This window comes from Chiloscyllium plagiosum, chromosome 9 (assembly GCF_004010195.1).
Source record: "Chiloscyllium plagiosum isolate BGI_BamShark_2017 chromosome 9, ASM401019v2, whole genome shotgun sequence".
Classification (NCBI taxonomy): Eukaryota; Metazoa; Chordata; class Chondrichthyes; order Orectolobiformes; family Hemiscylliidae; genus Chiloscyllium; species Chiloscyllium plagiosum.
This window is the reverse complement of record NC_057718.1, coordinates 31,866,641-31,887,636: the sequence shown is the minus strand read 5'-3', so window position 1 is coordinate 31,887,636 and position 20,996 is coordinate 31,866,641. Positions and strand designations below refer to the sequence as shown.

General features: G+C 41.6%; 1 protein-coding gene across 1 annotated transcript in view; it reads left to right on the top strand.

The window, feature by feature from the left end:
- The window catches only part of srbd1 (S1 RNA binding domain 1), a 269,810-nt gene that overhangs the window by 43,314 nt on the left and 205,500 nt on the right, over window positions 1-20,996 (top strand). Inside the window, exons 9-10 of the mRNA XM_043695659.1 lie at window positions 2,840-2,981; window positions 16,595-16,698. Coding sequence (XP_043551594.1) covers window positions 2,840-2,981; window positions 16,595-16,698 — 246 coding nt within the window. The remainder of the gene's footprint in view (window positions 1-2,839; window positions 2,982-16,594; window positions 16,699-20,996) is intronic.

Sequence of the window (20,996 nt, the reverse complement as noted above, 5' to 3'; positions counted from 1 at the left end):
TTCCTGTAGCATTTGTATCCTGGAACATTAAGCTGCCAGTCCTGCCCATCCCTGAGCCTTGTTTCTGTAATTGCTATGATATCCCAGTCCCATGTTCCTAACCATGCCCTGAGTTCATCTGCCTTCCCTGTTAGGCACCTTGCATTGAAATAAATGTAGTTTAATTCATTAGTGCTACCTTGTCCCTGCCTACCCAGACTGTTTGACTGGCTCCTGTTCTCAACTGTACCAGTCTCGGATTGATCTCTTTCCTCACTATCTTCCTGGGTCCCATCCCCCCCACCTTACTAGTTTAAATCCTCTTGAGCAGCTCTAGCAAATCTCCTGGCCAGTTTGTCCCCTTCCAATTTAGGTGCAATCCATCCTTCTTGTACAGGTCACTTCTACCCCTAAAGAGATTCCAATGATCCAAAAATGTGAATCCTTCTCCCATACACCAGCTCCTCAGCCATGCATTCATTTGCCCTATCCTCCTATTCCTGCCCTCAGTAGCTCGTAGTACCGGGAGTAATCCAGATATTACTACTCTCGTGGGCCTCCTTTTTAAATTCCTCCCTAACTCTCTGTAATCTGCCTTCAAAATCTCTACCTTTTCCCCTCCTATGTCATTGGTTCCAATGTGGACAATGACCTCTTGCTGGCCCCTGTCCTCCTTGAGAACATTCTGTACCCTCTCTGAGACATCCTTGATCCTGGCACCAGGGAAGCAACACACCATTCTGCTTTGTCGCTGCTGGCCACAGAAATGTCTGTCTGTACCTTGGACTGGAGAATCTCTAACACAATTGATCTCTTGGAACCCAACGTACCCCTCATTGCTTTAGAGCCAGTCTCAATACCAGAAACCTGGCTGTTTGTGCTACTTTCCCCTGATAATCCATCACCAAAACAGCATACTTGTTTGAAATGGGTATAGCCACAGAAGGCTCCTGCACTAGGTGCCTACCTCTCTTACGTTTCCTGGAGTTAACCCAGCTGTGTGACTGTATCTGAGACTTTTCCCCTTTCCTATAATTGCCATTCATCACATGCTGTTGCTGTTACAAATTCCTCATTGCTTTTAACTCTCTCTCCAACCGATCCATTTGATCTGATAAGATTCGCAACCAGCAGCATTTGTTGCAGATCCGCGGTAACCCCTAAACTCTCTTTAAACTCCCACATCTGACAAGAAGCGCATTTCACTTTACTAAAGGCCATTTTTGCTCCTTCACAATCTGCAGACCCAGAAAATAACACTGTCTTATTCCTCTACAAAACACTGCCCCAGGTTAAATTAATAGTTATGGCTTATGTTTTAAGTTTAATCAAGAGACATATCTCAAAGTAAGCATCTAATGAAGAAAGAACCCATTCTACTCTCTACTGCAGACTTTCTGTAGGTCACACTGAGAAATAATACACTTATCTGTTTCTGGGGTGAACTTCGCCCAATTTTCCCGGACGCACTCTGATTTTCATGCTTGCCTTTGTTGGTCAGTGCGTTGACTATACTCAACAAAGCCACAAAGTCATGTTGTGGCTTTACAGGACATTGAAGCGATCATCTTTGCAATAATGCTTTCAATTTTGGTCCTCCTATGGAAAGGATGATGTTAAACTTGAGAGGGTGCAGAAAAGATTTACAAGGATGTTGCCAGGACTGGTGGGTTTGAGCTCGAGGGAGGGCTGAATAGGCTGGGGTTGTTTCCCTTACAGTGTCAAGACTGGCGGGTGATATTATAGAGGTTTATAAAATCATGAGGTGCATGTATCAGGTGAATATGTTTTAGGGATGTCCAAAGTAGAGGGCATAGTTTTAAGATGAGAGGGGAAAGATTTATAAAGGACCTTAGGGATAACTTTTTCATGCAGAGGGTGGTGCATGTATTGAACGAGCTGCCAGAGTAAGTGGTGGAGATGGATACAACACTGAAAAGGCATCTGGTTAGGTATATTAATAGGAAGGGTTTTGGGTAAGGGCCAAGTGGGACGAGGTCAGGTTGGGATATTTGGTCAGTGTGGATCAGTTGTATCGAAGAGTCTGTTTCCGTGCTGTATGACTATGAATATAAAGCTAGTCTCGGCGATTATCACCAGGGGTTCACAGATTAGTGCCCATGAAACCTATAATTTTGCATTTGAAAGATTTGAATAGTTTGATAACTTTTTGAGTTGTTTGACGGAAAATGTATTAATCAATTTGAGGAAACCATGACATTGTGGTTATATTACTATTGGAGGAATCTGGAGGCCCAGCCTAATACCGAGGAGGAACACATTACTGCAGTTGCTGGGACCTGCACTGAAAACAAAAACTGCTCGTGATCACAGCGGCTCTGGAAACATCCCTGGGGGGGGAGAGACAGAGAGAGAGCAAGCAAGCTAATGCTTCGAATCTGGATGACTCTCGGTCTGATTAAGTGTCATCTAAACTCGAAATGTTAGCTTGCTCTCTCCCAATGGGTGCTGCCTGATCTGCTGTGATTTTTGTTCTCAGTAATGCTCATGAGGAATGAGTTCAAACTCCACTACAGAAACTAGAGGAATTTAAATTCAGTAAATTAGTAATCCAGGAATAAAAAAAAAACTCCCTTAATGGTGAGCTTTAAGTGACTGGATTGTGTACATCTCACTTGATTCTTTGCCTTTATGTTTTATATGCATGCGCCCAAGTTATAAAATCATCCATTCAGAGAATATACTTGCATCATTTTAGAAACCTTTGTCATGTCCTTTGACATGTGAAGTTATTGACAATAAATACTACTTTCTTAAAGCAAGGTGTATTTTTTTAAACAAAATCTGGCCTGGTTGTAAAAGTAAGAATTGATATTAATGCCATGATGTGTATTTATAGGTGTGAACAAAATGTTGCTTTTATTCAGTCAACTTTGACAAAAGCAACTACAAAAGAAAAGGATGGACACAAAAAAGATACTGAGAAATTCCGTCTCTATCATAATTTCAGCTGCAGCATCAGAAACATCCATCATCATCAGGTAAGGAATATTTTCTCGTTTTATGTATCAGTTTTAGTACTTAAGTCATAAATCTTAACAAATGATCTTTCACTTTCAGACTTTGTCCTGGGATTTCCAGGAAGCTGCTGCTTCATTGTGAAAGCAACTTCACCAGAAGTACAGCAGAAATTCATTTTTGCAATGAATGCTGTTTCTGCCGCATTTCTAGTTGGTATCAGAACAGAAACAGCTTTGCAGAAGTTCACAATTCCTTATTTCTTTTTCCAAATGCAAGCAGAGGGGGTATAAATCATGGACAAGAGGTCTTGCCTTAGGAATTACATTGTTACAGGGCTGATCGAGGTCACAAAAATCAGAAAGGCAAGATAGGCAAAATAAAAAATGAGTTTTCCATGCAAGTGTAGATTATCTAGGAAACCTGTGAAAGTAAAATGGAATGCGGCACCACAGCTTTCAAGCAATAGTTTATGGAGGGTGGAGAATGGGAAGTCAGCCAAGACAGAGTTCTGCTGCAGAGTAACCAGACTCGAAATGTTAACTCTATTTTTTCCCCACAGACGCTGCCAGAATTGCTGAGTTTCCCCAACAATTTTTGTTGTTTCAGTATTGAAATAATTGGACTTGATCTGAAAATGACTTGGATGAGGGTTTCAGCAGCAGAGTAACATGTTAATGTTCAAAGCATAGCTGCTGGTATGCTCTGAATCGATATCAAATTGCCATTGGAGTTTATAGGAAACTGCAAGTGCAGTTATGTACAAGATGGAGAGCAGTGTGAATAGTACAGGATAATCTGCGACAGTTCTCTGGTGCTTGGTTATTGATTTTAGAATCACATAACATCCCCTTGAGTTTAGTGTCTGTGGGCTGATCCTTTGCTATTTTTCATTGAATTATGACCGGCACTTAGTAGACCTCAATTTAAATGGGGATTGAAACCCATGCTCTTTGTATTAATCTGGCCTGCAGACTCGGTGTCTGGCTTTATGGGTTGCCATGTTAAGCATGGCAATTTAAAGTTTTATTTTGATATTTGAATTAACCTTTCTGGTTGTGTTTCAACAAACTTCTTTTTTCTATGAAATCGTTTTTCTGAATTTGGTATATTAACTCAAACACTGCCAAATTTTGACATTACTCAGCAGCAAGTCAATCATGGTCCAAATTTCAGTGTGATGTCATCATGGGCAAAAAAACCACTGAGTTGTGGCATTAACAATGTTACTGTCTGTCACAGTGCCAAATGCCTTTTGAAAATTCAGAGAAAACAAAAGAATGGATTTTGTCACTTTTGTTTTCTGTACACTTATAAGAGAAGCATCTACTTTGGCAGTATTCTGTACTTACTGTTCTACTCAGTTAAATGTGATGCACACAACTGTTTTTGTTACTTTTCCATCCTATAAAATGTCAAGCCATTTCTGTCACTAGTATGATGATGCTGATGTCCATAAATCAGTATAGTGCCTTGCAGCTATATAAAACTATTACATTTAACATATGTGACATGTCTGAGTTTGCCTATAATTGAATTAAAGCTGTCTTAATGACACACTGTGTGCAGTTCTGACAGTGCTTTCAGCATCTAGCAAGTAAGAAAATGTTGAATATTTTGTTTTTAAATGTCCAATTCCATTTGCACTAATTTTTTTGAAAAGCATATTTAATACCATTGGTCATTAAAAGCATTTGCCTCTTGAATCAGTGTTTCTGTGTGTAATAGTTAGTAAGAATTGTGGTTGCTGCAGGGTGAGACATGCTGTCAGTTTTACCTCTTCAAGGTGAGATACTCCACTTGTACAGGGTGACAAATGTAGCAGCTGATTGAAGGTTAGATATGATTTATCACCAGTCTATGACAAGTGGATTCACAGCTGTGGGTGTCAAATCTGTAAGTAAAGGTAATGAAAGAATCAATCATTCTAATAATGTATTTGCAACTATTTCCTTTTAAAGTGTCATAAGTTCTTGTAATTAAGAAATTCTGCATGGCCAAATTACATAATCGTTGACTTAATTTAATTGACTGCAATATAGTTTTCTTCAACTGTGTAGTTTTAGAATATGTTTCTCAAATTTTCTATCTAGCCTACTTCTTTTGAATCCTAGTGCCTGCTCTTCTATTCAGTGACAGCATGGCTAATTTGTATTCCAACTACCTTGCCTCCTTACCCTTAAATAGCAAAAATAACAACTCTCAAAAATCACATTTAAAAGTTACTACTTGAGCTGGCAGCTGTTGGTTTTTATGGGAGTGACTTCCATACTTCTACCACCTTTTTGTTTAAATACGTATTTCCTAACTTTATTCCTGAATGGTTGGCTCTGGTTGTATTATTTTTCTTTGTACTAAACTGTGCCGGTGGAAACTTTTAATCTAGTGACCCTAACCGTTGCTATCAAGATTGGGAAAACCCAATCAAATCATCATTATCCTTCTGTTTCCTGTGAATAAAAGCCCACTTAAGTAATTTCCCCTCAAGCTAACGTTAACACGCTGGTAGCATTGCTGTAAATCTGCATTGCCTGTCTTCAAAAACTAGTAGATTATTGCCAAAACGTATTGCTCAGAATTGTCTTTATTTTATCTGTTAACTTTCCCGAATTGACTGTTGAACTGAATGTATAGGGCAGTTAAGAGTTAACCACCTCGCTGTTTAGAGTCACGTGTAGGTCAGACCAAATAAGGACAGTAGATTTCCTACACTTTGTAAACCAGATGATTTGTACAACAACCGATAGATTTGTGGTCATCATTAATGAGACTAGCTTTCCATTCCAGATTTTATGAATTAAATTTGAATTCATTTAGCTGTTACAGTGGGATTTAAACCCACGTCATTCAAACAAACAAATTAGCGGCAGCGGTTTTGCTTTTCAAGCCTGCTCTGACATTCACTGAGGTCATGGCTGACCGCTTCATGTCCTTAGTGCATTAGGCTGGGATGCTGAATCACTAGTCCAATAACATTATCACTACACCAACATCAGGAGGCTTTTAATAAGGTCTTACATAAGAGATTAGTGGGCAGAGTTAAGACACATGGTGTCTGTAATGTATTGGCATAGGTAATGAATTAGTTGCCAGATTTACTAACCCATCCTTCTACACCCTCCTCTAGGTCGTTTATAAAAATGACAAACAGTGGTGGACCCAAAACAGATCCTTACTATTGCAGTAGAAACTGAACTTCAGAATGAATATTTCCCATCAACCACCACCCTCTGTGTACTTTCAGCTAGCCAATTTCTGATCCAAACCGCTAAATCGTCCTCAATCCCATACCTCCATAATTTGTGCAGTAGCCTATCATGGGGAACCTTATCAAATGCCTTACTGAAATCCATATACACCACATTAATGGCTTTACCCTCATTCTCCATTTGGTCACCTTCTCAGAGAACTTAATAAAGTTTGTGAGGCATGACATATCCTTCACGAAACCATGTTGACTATCCCTAACCAACTTATTCCTTTCTAGATGATTATAAATCCTATCTCTTATAACCTTTTCCAACACTTTACCCACAACTGAAATAAGGCTGACTGGTCTATGATTACCAGGGCTGTCTCTACTCCCCTTCTTGAATAAGGGAACAACACTTGCTATCTTCCAGTCTTCTAGTACTATTCTTGTAGTCAATAACGACATAAAAATCAAAGCCAAGGGCTTGGCATTCTCCTTCCTGGCTTCCCAGAGAATCCTAGGACAAATCCCATCCAGCCCAGGGGATTTATCTATTTTCACACTTTCCAGAATTTTTAACACTACCTCCTTGTGAACCTTAATCCCGCCTAGTCTAATAACCTGTTTCTCAGTATTCTCCTCAACAACATTGTCTTTTTCTAGTGTGAATACTGACGAAAAATGTTCATTTAGTACTTCCCCTATCTCCTCTGACTCCGCACACAACTTCCCACTACTGTCCTTGTTTTGCCCTAATCTTACTGTAGTCATTCTTTTATCCCTTATATACCTATAGAAAGCTTTAGCATTTTCCCTGATCCTCTCCGCCAACAACTTCTCATGTCCCCTCCTTACTCATCTTAGCTCGCTCTTTCGGACTTTCCTGGCTACCTTGTAACTCTCAATCGCCCTAACTGAGCCTTCATATCTCATCCTAACTAACTTGTCATCTTCCTCTTGACAAGAGATTCAACTTCCTCAGTAAACCATGGCTCCTGCACTCGACAATTTCCTCCCTGTCTGATAGGTACATACTTATCAAGGACATCCAGTAGCTGTTCCTTGAATAAATTCCACATTTCTATTGTGCCCATGCCCTGCAGTTTCCTTCACCATCCTATGCATCCTAAATCTTGTCTGATTGCATGGAACTTGCCTTTCCCCAGCTGTTGCTCTTGTTCTCTGGTGTATACCTATCCCTTTCCATTGCTAAAGTAAACATAATTGAATTGTGGTCACTATCACCAAAGTGCTCACCTACCTCCAAATCTAACACTTGGCCGGGTTCACTACCCAGTACCAAATCTAATGTGGCTTCGCCCCTTGTTGGCCCATCTGAAGTATTTGAACTATAGAATTCCCAGTCAAGGTTTGGGAAGTTAAAGTGCCCCATAACAACTACCCTGTCACTCTCGCTCCTATCGAGAGTCATTTTTGCTATCCTTTCCCCTGCATCTCTGGAGCTATTTAGAGGGCTATAGAAAACTCCTAACAGAGGTGACCTCTCCTTTCCTGTTTCTAATCTCAGCCCATACTACCTCAGCTGACAAGTCCTCAAACGTTCTTTCTGCTGCCATAATACTGCCCTTGATTAACAATGCCAAACTCTTACCTCTTTTATCATTTTCTCTGTTCTTACTGAAACATCTAAATCCCGGAACCAGCAACAACTATTCCTGTCCCTGCTCTACCCATGTCTCTGAAATAGCCACAACATCGAAATCCTAGGTACTGACCCAAGTTCACCACTTAATTCCAGACACTCCTGGTGTTGAATTAGACACACTTCAAACTAACCTTTTGCTTGCTGGTACCGTCTTGCGACCCTGAAATCTTATTTTGGACCTCCCTACTCTCAACTCCTCTATGCTCGAACTACAATTTAGGTTCCCATCCCCCTGCTGAATTAGTTTAAACCCACCCGAAGAGCATTAGCAAATTTCCCCTGCAGGAAATTATTACCCCTCTGATTCAGGTGAAGACCATCCTGTTTTAGAGGTCCAACCTACCCCAGAAAGAGTCCCAATTATTCAGGAATTCAAAACCTTCCCTCCTGTACCTTCCCTGTAGCCATGTGTTCAACTCCTCTCTCTCCCTATTCCTTGTCTCGCTAGTACTTGGCATGGGTAACAAACCAGAGATAACAACTCTGTTTGTTCTAGCTTGAAGCTTCCACCCTAGCTCCCTGAATTTCTGCCTTAAATACCCATCTCTCTTCCTACCTATGTCGCTGGTGCCTATGTGGACACAACTCAGGGCTGCTTCCCCTCCCCCTCATTCCCACAGAACCTCCTGCCTGTATCCCTAACTATGGAGTTCCCAATGACTAATGCTCTGCTCCTCTCCCTCCTTCCATTCTGAGCAACAGGGACAGACTCTGTGCGAGAAACCTGTGCCCCATTGCTTACTCCACTCAAAATGTTCAGTCACTCTGTCGTGAATTATAGATTCCAAATATTGTTCCATAGCACTTCTTTTAATGCCAAGGAAATATCTTTAGATTATAAATATAATGAATTCATAGTAATGAAATTTAAGAAATTGTTGGAACTTAAAAGCAAATCTGAACTGTTTTCTTAAATTTAGGAGCATGGAGTTGAATTGGTAAGACAACATTTAATATGTAGTATTGCTCTGTAACATTATGACTATATAGATTTGGGACTCTGAACAGTACCCCATGTGAATGAACGCTGATGAAAATATATGTATTGCAATGGGAAATGGCAGAAAATAGGACAGTATTTTTGTCTTCAGTGCAATATAATAGTATAAATAGAATTAAGGACTGTAGAATCTACTGCATTATGGACAGTGTAATTTACTTTTGAAGAAACAGTAAAGTCTCTTTAAGGAAAAAAATGCACTGTCAGTTTTACCTCTTTCTGGATAAAGATTTTCCATTTCCAAAAGATGTTCAGTTTATTAGCCATTTGAAAATTATTACAAACTTAGCATGGATTTGTGGCAGATAGATTTGTACGTTTAGAGGCATAATACTGAAAACATAATTGAAGATCAAATGCATTTGCTTGCCTTGAAACCTAGAGTCATAGAAATGTACAGCACGGAAACAGACCCTTTGGTCCAAATCGTCCATGCTAATCAGAAATCCCAACCCAATCTAAATCCACCTGCCAGCATCTGGCCCATAAACCTCCAAACCCTTACTATTGATATACCCATCTAGATGCCTTTTAAATGTTGCAATCGTACTGGCCTCCACCACTTCCTCTGGCAGTTCACTTCATACATGTACCACCCTCTGTGTGAAAAAGTTGCCGTTTAAGTCATTTTTTTCTTTCCCCTCACACCCTAAACCTATGCCCTCTAGTTCTGGACTCCTCCCACCCCAGGGAAGAGACTTTGTCTATTTATCCTATCCACGCCTCTCGTGATTTTATAACCCTCAATAAGGTCACCCCTCATCCTCCAACATTCCCGGGAAAACAGCCCCAGCCTATTCAACCTCTCCCAATAGCCCAAATCCTCCAACTATGGCAACACTCTTGTAAATCTTTTAAGTTTCATAACATCCTTCTGATAGACTAGAATTTCGAGACTAGAATTGCACGCAATATTCCAGCAACGTCCTAACCAATGTACTGTACAGCTGCAGCATGACCTCCCAACTCCTGTACTCAATACTCTGACCAATAAAGGAAAGCATACCAAATGCTGAAATTTAAAATGTTCATTATTTTCTTCTATAATAAAAAGTCTACATTGATGTCAGTTGTTTCTCGGAAATAAGTATTACATAAGAAAAGAAGAAATGGGAGAGGGATTAGGCCATCTGGCCTATTGAGCCTGCTCTGCCATTCAGTAAGTTCATGGCTGATCTTTTCATACACTCAGTTCCACTTATCTGCCTTTACTTAATTCCTTTACTGTTCAAAAATCTATCTGTCTTTGCATTAAAAACATTCAACAAGGTAGGATTAATTGTTGATCTGTTCGCTGAGCTGGTAGGTTTGTTGGCAGACATATCGCCCCCTTTCTAGGTGACATCATCCGTGTGTGTTGCCTCCTGTGAAGTGCTGCTGGACTATTCTACTCTGAATTTATATGGTTCTGTTTGAGCTGTTTCCAGTTGGTGCCGGTTCTGGTTTGCCATTGCAGCGGTTTGCGTATTGGATCCAGGTCAATGTGTTTTGTTTATGGAATCCAAGGATGAGTATCATGCTTCTATCATGGGTGGCACGGTGGCACAGTGGTTAGCACTGCTGCCTCACAGCACCAGAGACCCGGGTTCAATTCCCGCCTCAGGTGACTGACTGTGTGGAGTTTGAACGTTCTCCCCGTGTCTGCGTGGGTTTCCTCCGGGTGCTCCGGTTTCCTCCCACAGATGTGCAGGTCAGGTGAATTGGCCATGCTTAATTGCCCGTAGAGTTAGGGAAGGGGTAAATGTAGGGGTATGGGTGGGTTGCGCTTCGGCGGGTCGGTGTGGACTTGTTGGGCCGAAGGGCCTGCTTCTACACTGCAAGTAATCTAATCTAATTCCCTTGCTGTTCTTTGTTTAGCCTGACCCAGTAACGTTGTGTTGTCCCAGTCAAACCCATGGTTCTTGATTTCCGTGTGCATGGATGCCAGGTAGTATTGGTCGTGTCGCTTGGTCACTAGTTGTCTGCCTGTTTGTCCTACATAGTGTTTAGTGCAGTAGCTGCAAGAGATTTTGCAAATTACATTTGTCCTGCACGTAGTGAGTATCGGATCCTCTATTCTGGTGAACCACTGTCTGAGAGTGTTTGTTGGTTTGTGGGCTGTCAAGATCCCTAGTGGTCGGAGCAGTCTGGTTGTCAGTTCCAAATTCTTTTTAATGTATGGGAGAGAGGCTAGTGTAATGAGGCATGTCTTGTCGTCTTGGTGTTGCTTGTCTATCAGGCATCTGCAGACAAAGCTGTGGAGGCATCTGTTTTTGTCAAAGACTTTGTACAGGTGTTCTTCTTCCAGTCTTAGCAGTTCTGGGGTGCTGCAGTGTGTTGCTGCTCTTCTGAACAGAGTCCTAATGCAGCTCTTCACTGAGGTAGCTTTAACTGCTTCACTGGGCAGGGAATTCTATAGATTCACAACTCTTTGGCTGAAGAAGTTTCTCTTCAATTCGGTCCTAAATCATGTCCCTGTCGTCATACATTCAGTTAGGTTTGGTGAACAGTAGAAGTACAATGTAAAGATGACCTATACCCAAGACTTATAACATGGAAGTCTCATGGGTCCCAAAAAAATAATCTGATACAAATGACAAGCTCACCTCAATTATATGTTCTTTTGAATTACCCGTAAATATTGTAATAGCTTATGTGCAATTGGAATAATCAGCCCATGTAAATGGATAATCTCCTGATTATTTGCTGAACTTTGACAGAAGATCCATGCAACCCTGAGAAATACCATAGCATTAACAGTGTTGCACGATTTGCAGAGTTTCCAGGAATCTTCTGCTGTAGTTGTGACTGATAATTGAAGCAGATAGATAGGGCTGAAACTTGCAGTATTTCAAGAAGTTTCCACAACATTTTAACTTGGCTCAACTGAATCTGGGAAGATTTTGCCTCTACTGAGAGGAAATATATTTTTCTCCATAAATTTCTGATCCCATCCAACGCACCTTTTTTTTAAAAGAACAACGTTCTGACTAAATATGAAAATGTCAACACAAGGGGCTGAAATTAACAAAATCAGAAATTGTTTACTCCTGAAAAGAAATACACTGCAGCAATTGATCTTCCAGCTATAATGTGGTTTCACTTTTGGACCCTAGAACTCATGCTATATTGGATTTCCACTGTATTAAGGAATTTGTCTTTGTCAAAACATAGCAGGCTCAGCTTAATATGTATAATTTTGATAACTTGGGCATAGATATGTGTGCTGTGGCAGTAAAAACTCAATTTTGTGAAAAAGCTACTCATCAGACTTTTAAATACACCATGTGAGTTATGCTTATTTAAACCATATGTTTCCTTTTTAACAAAATTTTTTTTTTCAAAACTTGGTACTTTTATGCTGTATAACCTCTGTTTTTAAACCAAGTACTCAACAAAATTAGAATTAGCACTTGATCCTAATTAAAGCAGATTTTACCACATTCTGATGTGTTCTCTCACTTCCAGTATTGTCCCCTGGAGGATGATTATGATGATGCATCCTCCCATATGCATACAATTGATATCAATCTTTTAAAAAATTATCAGCTGCTATGAAGGTACTGGTGACACTTGAAGCAAAATTATTCTTGTTTAGACATAGATCTTAGGAATTTTGCAGGGCATATATAACTTTCTCTTTCTAGATTCTCATCTTGGCAGGTTAACTGGTCAGATTATTTTCTGATAGAATTACATTGTTGATTACTGAGAGTGCAGAAGGACACTCTTTTTGTTCATAAAATGATGGAAATTTTGTTTTATCTGTATTAATCAAAATAAGGCCCGACATAGTTAACAAGGCAATTCATGGATCTGAAGCTCATTCAACTAATGACAGTTCAATGTATGAGCATTCCCTCCTTGCATTTGGGCTCATGAATATTATTGTAAAATCGGACTTCCTGGTTTTTGACCAACTGAAGTTCCAAACGAAGCATTATATTTTACACAAAACCAGAAATAGCTGGTGAAACTCAGCAGATCTGGAAGCATCTGTGGGAAGAAAGCAGTGTTAACATTTTGAACCGGTGACACTTTCCAGACCTTGCCAGCAATTTCTATTTTTCTGTCAGATCTCCAACATCCGCAATTCTTTGTAGTTTAGCAATACACTACTTTTTCAGTGCCCCAAAAATGCTAGTCTCAGTGATGCTCTCTGTTGTTTTTTCTATACCTACCTTAAGCAAGAAGTCAGGAATTATGAAAACCATGATTTCCTTCTCAGAGGAATCAGCTGAAGAGTCCATATGAAAGTGTTTTTCTCCTGTTGAAGTCTCATTTAAACATTTTTAAATTTTCTGCCACCTGTTTCTTGGCAACTTGCAGTATAGGTATCATGGCATAGTTTTGTGTTATGCACTTCAAATTGTGCCAGGTACCAGTAGAACATAGAGGTGAAAAATACAATCTGATGCAAATCTGTAAACGGAGTTTCTCAAATTTTCCATCGATGCCAAAAATTTGTAACTTTGTGAATGACAGCATTGGTAAAAATTGTTTTCGAGTAGTTGATGGTTAAATGATTGTGTGGTGTGTTTTAGTTCTCTCCAGGTTTTAATGAGGTTGCTTTATCTAGGCAGATATGTGAAAGTTGCTGTAAAATGATGGCAAATTCCTAAAAGTCTGCCCTTCAGTCTCCATTTTTCATGGTATTTCTGCATTTTCTGATCATCTCGATCATATTCTCACCGCCTTTTTCGGCCTCTGTTCCGTTTGAAACTTTATACATGCTCACTCCATGGGTAAGGCTCCATCTACTCCATTACATCCAAAAGAAATAGACTTAAACATTTATGACAGGCAACAGGTTTAGCTAATCATTGCCAGATCTCATTGTATAACATGGAATGCTAATAAATCCTGTTCTACTTTGTCAGAACTTTTCACTGTTCCAGGATCATCTTGGAATCTGACTTCGCATCCCAACTTTTTTAACTTGATCTCTACCATACCCTTGACCTTCCCCTCTAACAATAAGTGCATTAGGTTCCTCAACTCAAGTGGCCAGTGTTCCTGAGAAGACAAAGAAAATGCTTCAAAGACAGGCTGAAGCACTTCTTGAAGTGTAATGGAATTGATATTAATGGCTTACTGCCGATTCAAGACAGCACAACTTGTCTATCAAGCTGCACCATGCATTGATTCCAGACATCAAGGGTGGCACGGTGGCTCAGTGGTTAGCACTGCTGCCTCACAGTGCCAGGGACCCAGGTTCAATTCCTGCCTCGGGCAACTGTCTGTGTGGAATTTGCACATTCTCCCCGTGTCTGCGTGGGTTTACTCCGGGTACACCGGTTTCCTCCCAAAGTCCAAAAGGTGTGCAGGTTAGGTGAATTGGCCATGCTAAATTGCCCGTAGTGTTAGGTGCATTAGTCAGGGGTAAATATAGGGGAATGGGTCTGGGTGGGTTGCTCTTCGGGGGGGCCGGTGTGGACTTGTTGGGCCAAAGGGTCTGTTTCCACACTGTAGAGAATCTAATCCAATCTTACTGATGAGGTATATTGGCAGTAGAAAAGGCAAAAGAAATGAAAGTACGATCTGCAGTTTGGATTCCACTGCATTCTATGCCCTCCCCAAAATCTGTAAACAACAACAGGCCCTTCAGTCTCATGGACAGAAACTCAATGCTCAGTAGATGTCATCTTTGAATTGAGGGATGATGAGCCTCTATTGTCAATATTAGCGCCATGGAGGTGGCAAACTCTTTAACATTAGTTTCCTCTGTATGAAAGCTATGCTGATCATCATAAATATATATTATCTACAGTTGGTGGACAATGACAGTGTTGCTGCTACTCCTTCAGATTTGTAAGTCAGTCTCTTGATATTTTCAATTCCTTATGTAAAATACTCGACCAGTTTTGCCAAGACAAAAGCTTTAATCACCTATATATGTTGAAAGAAGAATCTGGAGAATGTCGATCACTTCCCATTCAATCTTCTCTGCCGTTGATTATGACTGTGGATGATTGAACACTTCAATACCTTTTCATTCAACACATCTCCATATCTTGTAGGCCACTGGTCATCAGAAATCCATCAGTCTCCACCTTTTTTTGCATAGAGGCTCAGTCTTTGAATATGCTGACAGGGTGGAACCTGCTACCAATCACACAGAATGACATCTCACTATACTGTAATCACCTTAATGGCAAGACAACAGTGACAGGGAAGCAAAGAAAATGGTCCGCAGATCCCATAGTCTCATGGGACATCTTATCTGTAAGCTGCAGGTTGGAAATTGGTCTGGTCAATCACATGATGACTCGTGGCAGAAATTCCGAACTTCAGTTAGTCTTCAAATCAAAGAAGAAATGATGAGCTTTTATTAGTGTAGATGTATCGAATATGAGGTTCGGTGAATAAATGTATTAAGCAATGTATACTCTAGGGTGGTGACAAGTTCAGATGGTACCCTTGATACAAGAGGTATTTGCAAATCAGGCCCTTGAGATTAGATGAGAATCATGAGCTAGTTCCCTGGTATTTTTCTAATATTAATGTTTGAAATATTCAGAGTTGGTTTGGATATTGAGCTGACATGTCTACAAACATTGTCTGTACAATCTGCCTTTTCAATGTGCATTGGTATTCACAGAGCCGATAACAATTGTGATGTGTTGCTTTTGTTATGTTTCATGGGTGTGTAAGTATCGCTGGCTAGGCCAGCAGTTGTTGCTCATCCCTAATTGCCCTTCAGAAGGCGGTGGTCAGCAACAATGTGGATATATTGACAAATAATCTCCTATAGATTACAATTTTTGTGTTTTGTTTTTAATCAATGCAAATGTCTATCATTTAGGTGACAGAAGAGGAGGTTCTTGTGGAGTAGATATTCTGGCAAGCATGTGTTGGCATGAATGATCTGTTTCTATGCTTCAAATCCTATATAATTTATTAGCTAAATTGCAAATAATGCTTTACCATCGACTGCCAAAATTGTTATATTAAAATAGGCTTTCAAAAAAACAATCCTTATTAAAGGCTGAATGTTTATCATCACCTAACAGAATTAGTTTTTGCTCCAGGATCATTATGTTTCAATTGAACCAGCATTGGGAATTGTAGCTATAGATTCTAAATCTCCTTGCAGCTTGACCTAGTTTCTTTGGCAACATATTAAAGTGACTGCGTAAACAGGCTGATTGCCATATCTGACGAAAGGCAAAAACAAAAATCCAAAAGGGCAGGTCATTTGTGGATGTGCTATTGTAAAATGTTAGCTTTTTTAAAAAAACAATTTGATAAACTACTTTTTTTTGTTAGATATGAAAGTAACCAAATAGGCTTGAAAGAATGCAACTTGGTTGTCTGCTTTGGACAGTGGGCGTGCTTTCTGAAGAAAAGCACTGCAGTATTGTCTCCTGTTAAACAAAAAGATTTTACATATTTATGATGATTAGATAAGGGATTGACAATACATAACTCCAGTTCACTCAAAAACAGCATTTCACGAGGCCTGGTATTTGGTCAGTTAATTGCAATTATGCAGTTAAAGAAGAAATTTGTGGAATTCATCACATGATGTTGTGTAGTGTCTACTGTTAAAATATATTTAGCTGACTTAGCACTAGCTGACTTAATCTTTTTGTATTTACAATGTTTCCTATTCTATTTCTATCAAGTCTATGTTTCTGACCTTAACTATCCATAAAAGTACCTTTCATAGTTAATTATACTCTGTATGATTTACTATAAAACATCAAACAAGTGCTTACATGTAAGGAGACTTGATAAGTTTGTCTTTTGGGTATTTTATGTGTCATCTGTCTGTGCTGTTTATGTTTGCACTTAGATTCTGGCCATTAACCGAGGGGAAAAATTGAAAATCCTGACAGTGAAGGTCAGCATTCCTGACAGAGTGAAAAATGAGTTCTGTAGATGGTGCATCAATGAAAGGTCTGTCGATACACAAAGCTTCACATTCAAATGTACTTTGCGCACTATGTCTTTCTGTTAAAGATGCTAAATAGGGGAATGTCTTCGGGTATATCTGAGCTCTTTCTGAGCATCTGCAAATGTCTGACATGGTTGGTGTGCAAATTATTTCACACTTTGATTCTCCCTTCCCACTAGTCTGTGTGATAGTGACTTGCACTACATTGGGTTGCTATTGACAGAGTCATTTTGTAAAAGAAATATATGGGTACACATACCACACCAAAATGAAGCAGCCATGTTGCCAACAAGATATAGAAGTAGAGTAAGATCGAGAAATTTTGTATTTTTTTTATTCATTCATGGCATGTGGCATCACTGGTTAGACCAGCATTTATTGCCCATCCCTAATTAAACGTCAACCACTGCTGTGAATCTAGAATCACATGTAGTTCAGACCAGTGTAAGATGGCTGATTTCCTTCCTTAAAAGGCATTTGTGAGCTAGATGTGCCATTATGACAATCAGTAGTGATTGACATTTAGACTGGCATTTTATTCCACATTGTTATTGAATTCTAATTTTAGCCCATGTCCAGAACATTAACTGCGAGTTCTGAGCTATTAGTCTGGTGACATTATCACAATGTTACCATCTCCCCTGTTTTCTTAATTTAAATTGTATTAAGTTATAGATTCTAGAGAAGAATTCAACAAATCATTGTTTTTTTTGGATATCTTTGCCATAAATTTTGTTCAGGTCTGAATCGATTTATAATATACTTAGAGAGACATAAGAGATTATATTTATATACAGCTTTTCATTACGACTGGTGTCCCAAAGCACTTTACATCTGCTGAAGTATTTTTAAAGTGTAGGAACTGTCATAAGCAATGGAAGGATTAATGTGTGCACAGCAGGTTCTCACGAACAGCAGTCTTCTAAGCCCTGGCCTGTTATTGTGATATTGCCTGAGGGATAACTATTGACCTGGATGCTGGGATAAATTCCCATACTCCTCATCAAATCGTGCCATGACGTCTTTTATGTTCACCTGAGAGGGCGGGCACAGCTAGATTCAATGACTCATCTGAAAGGTAGCAGCTCTTGATAGTTCAGCATGTCCACACCACTGCACTGAATTGCAGTGGGTGGGGGAGGGGCGTATCTTGATTTTGTACTTAAGTTCTGTGTTGGGACTTCAGAATAGAACCTTCTAGCTCAGCTGACAGTTCCTCTGCTGGCATCTTTTTAAACTGTTGCCGGGACATTAACCGCCTCAATCTGTCTACCCTCCCTCCCCGACTCCAACCTCTCACCCTCACAACGTGCTGCCCTCTATTCCCTCTGCTCCAATCCTGACCTCACCATCCAGCCAGCGGATAAAGGGGACGCAGTGGTAGTCTGGCGCACTGACCTCTACACCGCTGAAGCCAGACGCCAACTCGAGGACACCTCCTCCTACTGCTCCCTCGACCATGACCCCATCCCCCATCACCAAACCATCATCTCCCAGACCACTCAGGAGATCTCCCACCCACAGCTTCCAACCTCATAGTCCGGGAGCCCCGCACTGCCCGGTTCTACCTCTTTCCCAAGATCCACAAGCCTGATCACCCTGGCCGACCCATTGTCTCAGTATGCTTTTGCCCCACTGAACTCATTTCTACCTACCTGGACACTGTCCTATCCCCCCAGTCCAGGAACTCCCCCACATACGTTCGAGATACCACCCATGCCCTCCACCTCCTCCAAGACTTCTGTTTCCCCGGCCCCCAACGCCTCATCTTCACCATGGATATCCAGTCCCTTTACACCTCCATCTGTCATGACCAGGGCCTCCAAGCCCTCCGTTTCTTCCTCTCCCGACGTCCCCAACAGTACCCTTCCACCGACACACTCATTCATTTTGCCAAACTGGTCCTCACGCTTAACAATTTCTCCTTTGAATCCTCCCACTTCCTCCAGACCAAAGGGGTACCCGTATGGGCCCCAGCTATGCCTGTCTCTTTGTTGGCTATGTAGAACAGTCCATCTTCCGTAATGCCACCGGCACACTCCCCACCTCTTCCTCCGCTACATTGATGACTGCATTGGCGCCACCTCGTGCTCCCGCGAGGAGGTTGAGCAATTCATCAACTTCACCAACACATTCCAGCCTGACCTTAAATTTACCTGGACCATCTCTGACACCTCCCTCCCCTTCCTGGACCTCTCCATCTCCATTAATGACGACCGACTTGACACCGACATTTTTTACAAACCCACCGACTCCCACAGCTTACCTGGATTACACCTCTTCCCACTATACCTCCTGCAAAAATGCCATCCCGTATTCCCAATGCCTCCGCCGTATCTGCTTTCAGGAGGACCAGTTCCCCCACAGAACACACCAGATGGCCTCCTTCTTTAGAGACCGCAATTTCCCTTCCCATGTGGTTAAAGATGCCCTCCAACGCATCTCATCCACATCCCGCACCTCCGCCCTCAGACCCAACCCCCCCAACCGCAACAAGGACAGAACGCCCCTGGTGCCCACCTTCCACCCTACCAACCTCCGCATAAACCAAATCATCCGCCGACATTCCCCCCACCCCCAAACAGACCCCACCACCAGGGATATATTTCCCTCCCCACCCCTCTCCGCCTCCAAACAGACCCCACCACCAGGGATATATTTCCCTCCCCACCCCTCTCCGCCTCCAAACAGACCCCACCACCAGGGATATATTTCCCTCCCCACCCCTCTCCGCCTCCAAACAGACCCCACCACCAGGGATATATTTCCCTCCCCACCCCTCTCCGCCTCCAAACAGACCCCACCACCAGGGATATATTTCCCTCCCCACCCCTCTCCGCCTCCAAACAGACCCCACCACCAGGGATATATTTCCCTCCCCACCCCTCTCCGCCTTCCGCAAAGACCGCTCCCTCCGTGACTACCTGGTCAGGTCCACGCCCCCCTACGACCCACCCCCCCATCCTGGCACTTTCCCCTGCCACCGCAGGAACTGTAAAACCAGCGCCCACACCTCCTCCCTCACCTCCATCCAAGGACCTAAAGGAGCCTTCCACCCCCACCCCCACTCACCTATTGTACTCTATGCTACTTTCTCCCCACCCCCACCCTCGTCTCATTTATCTTTCCACCCTTCAGCCACTCTGCCTGTATTCCTGATGAAGGGCTTTTGCCTGAAACGTCGATTTTACTGCTCCTCGTTGCTGCCTGAACTGCTGTGCTTTTCCAGCACCACTAATCCAGAATCTGGTTTCCAGCATCTGCAGTCATGGTTTTTACCGATCTCTTTACACTTGCAGAGGCATGAACTGGAGCTTAAATCCACATTCATGCAAGTGCAGGTTTTTAAAGAACTTCTAAAGTGTCAGAAATCTTTAATTGCATTTTGTTTTCTCTTTCTAACACTTGCTTAATACTTTCTCTATTGTGTTCTCATAATTATATATGGAACATTGTGACTTATCAAACTTAAGTGTTCATTTGTGGTATTGCACCCATAGTCAAATTCATGAAAATAAATCTGATTAGTAGAGAGTGTATCTACTATATCTCCTTTAAAATCATGTCCTAGTGAATGTAACTGCAGTTTCTTTACGTTAAGTATAGCTATATGGTATCATCTCTGGTGACATCAAATGTGAATCAGCAGCAAGTTAGGAATCACTAGTTACTGAGCAACCAAAGCAACCAAGCTTCTTTAGATGCCACCATTATACACGCATTCCCCTTCCCTCCCTTGTCAGCTTTCGACAGGAGTCGTTCTGTCTGGGATACCTTCGTTCAGCCCCCCCACAGTCCCACTGCACCTTTCCTTGCGACCTCAGAAGAGTGTAACACTTGCCTGTTTACCTCCTCCCTCCTCTATATCCAAGGGCCCAAACATACCTTCCAGGTGAAGCAGTGCTTTACCTGCACTTCATGCAAACTAGTCTACTGCATTTGTTGGTCACAGTGTGGTCTCCTCTACTTTGGGGAAACATAGACTGGGTGATCGCTTGGCAGAACACACCTTGGTTTGTCTGCAGAAAAGACCCTGAGCTTCCATTTGGCTGCCACTTCAATTCATCACCCTGTTGATGAGAACTGAGAGAACGAGATCTTTCTGGATAAGACCTTCAGCGAGGTTATTACACCAATCATGCCAGAAGAGAGCAGAAGAAAGCAGACGATGAGGAAGGCAGAGAGGAGACAGGTGCAAGAGACCCCGGGAGAAGTACCTGTCAGGAACAAGTCCAAGCTTTTGGAAACAGTAGAGACTGATGACACTGCCAGTTCGCAAGGCGGCCAGGTCTATCAATCA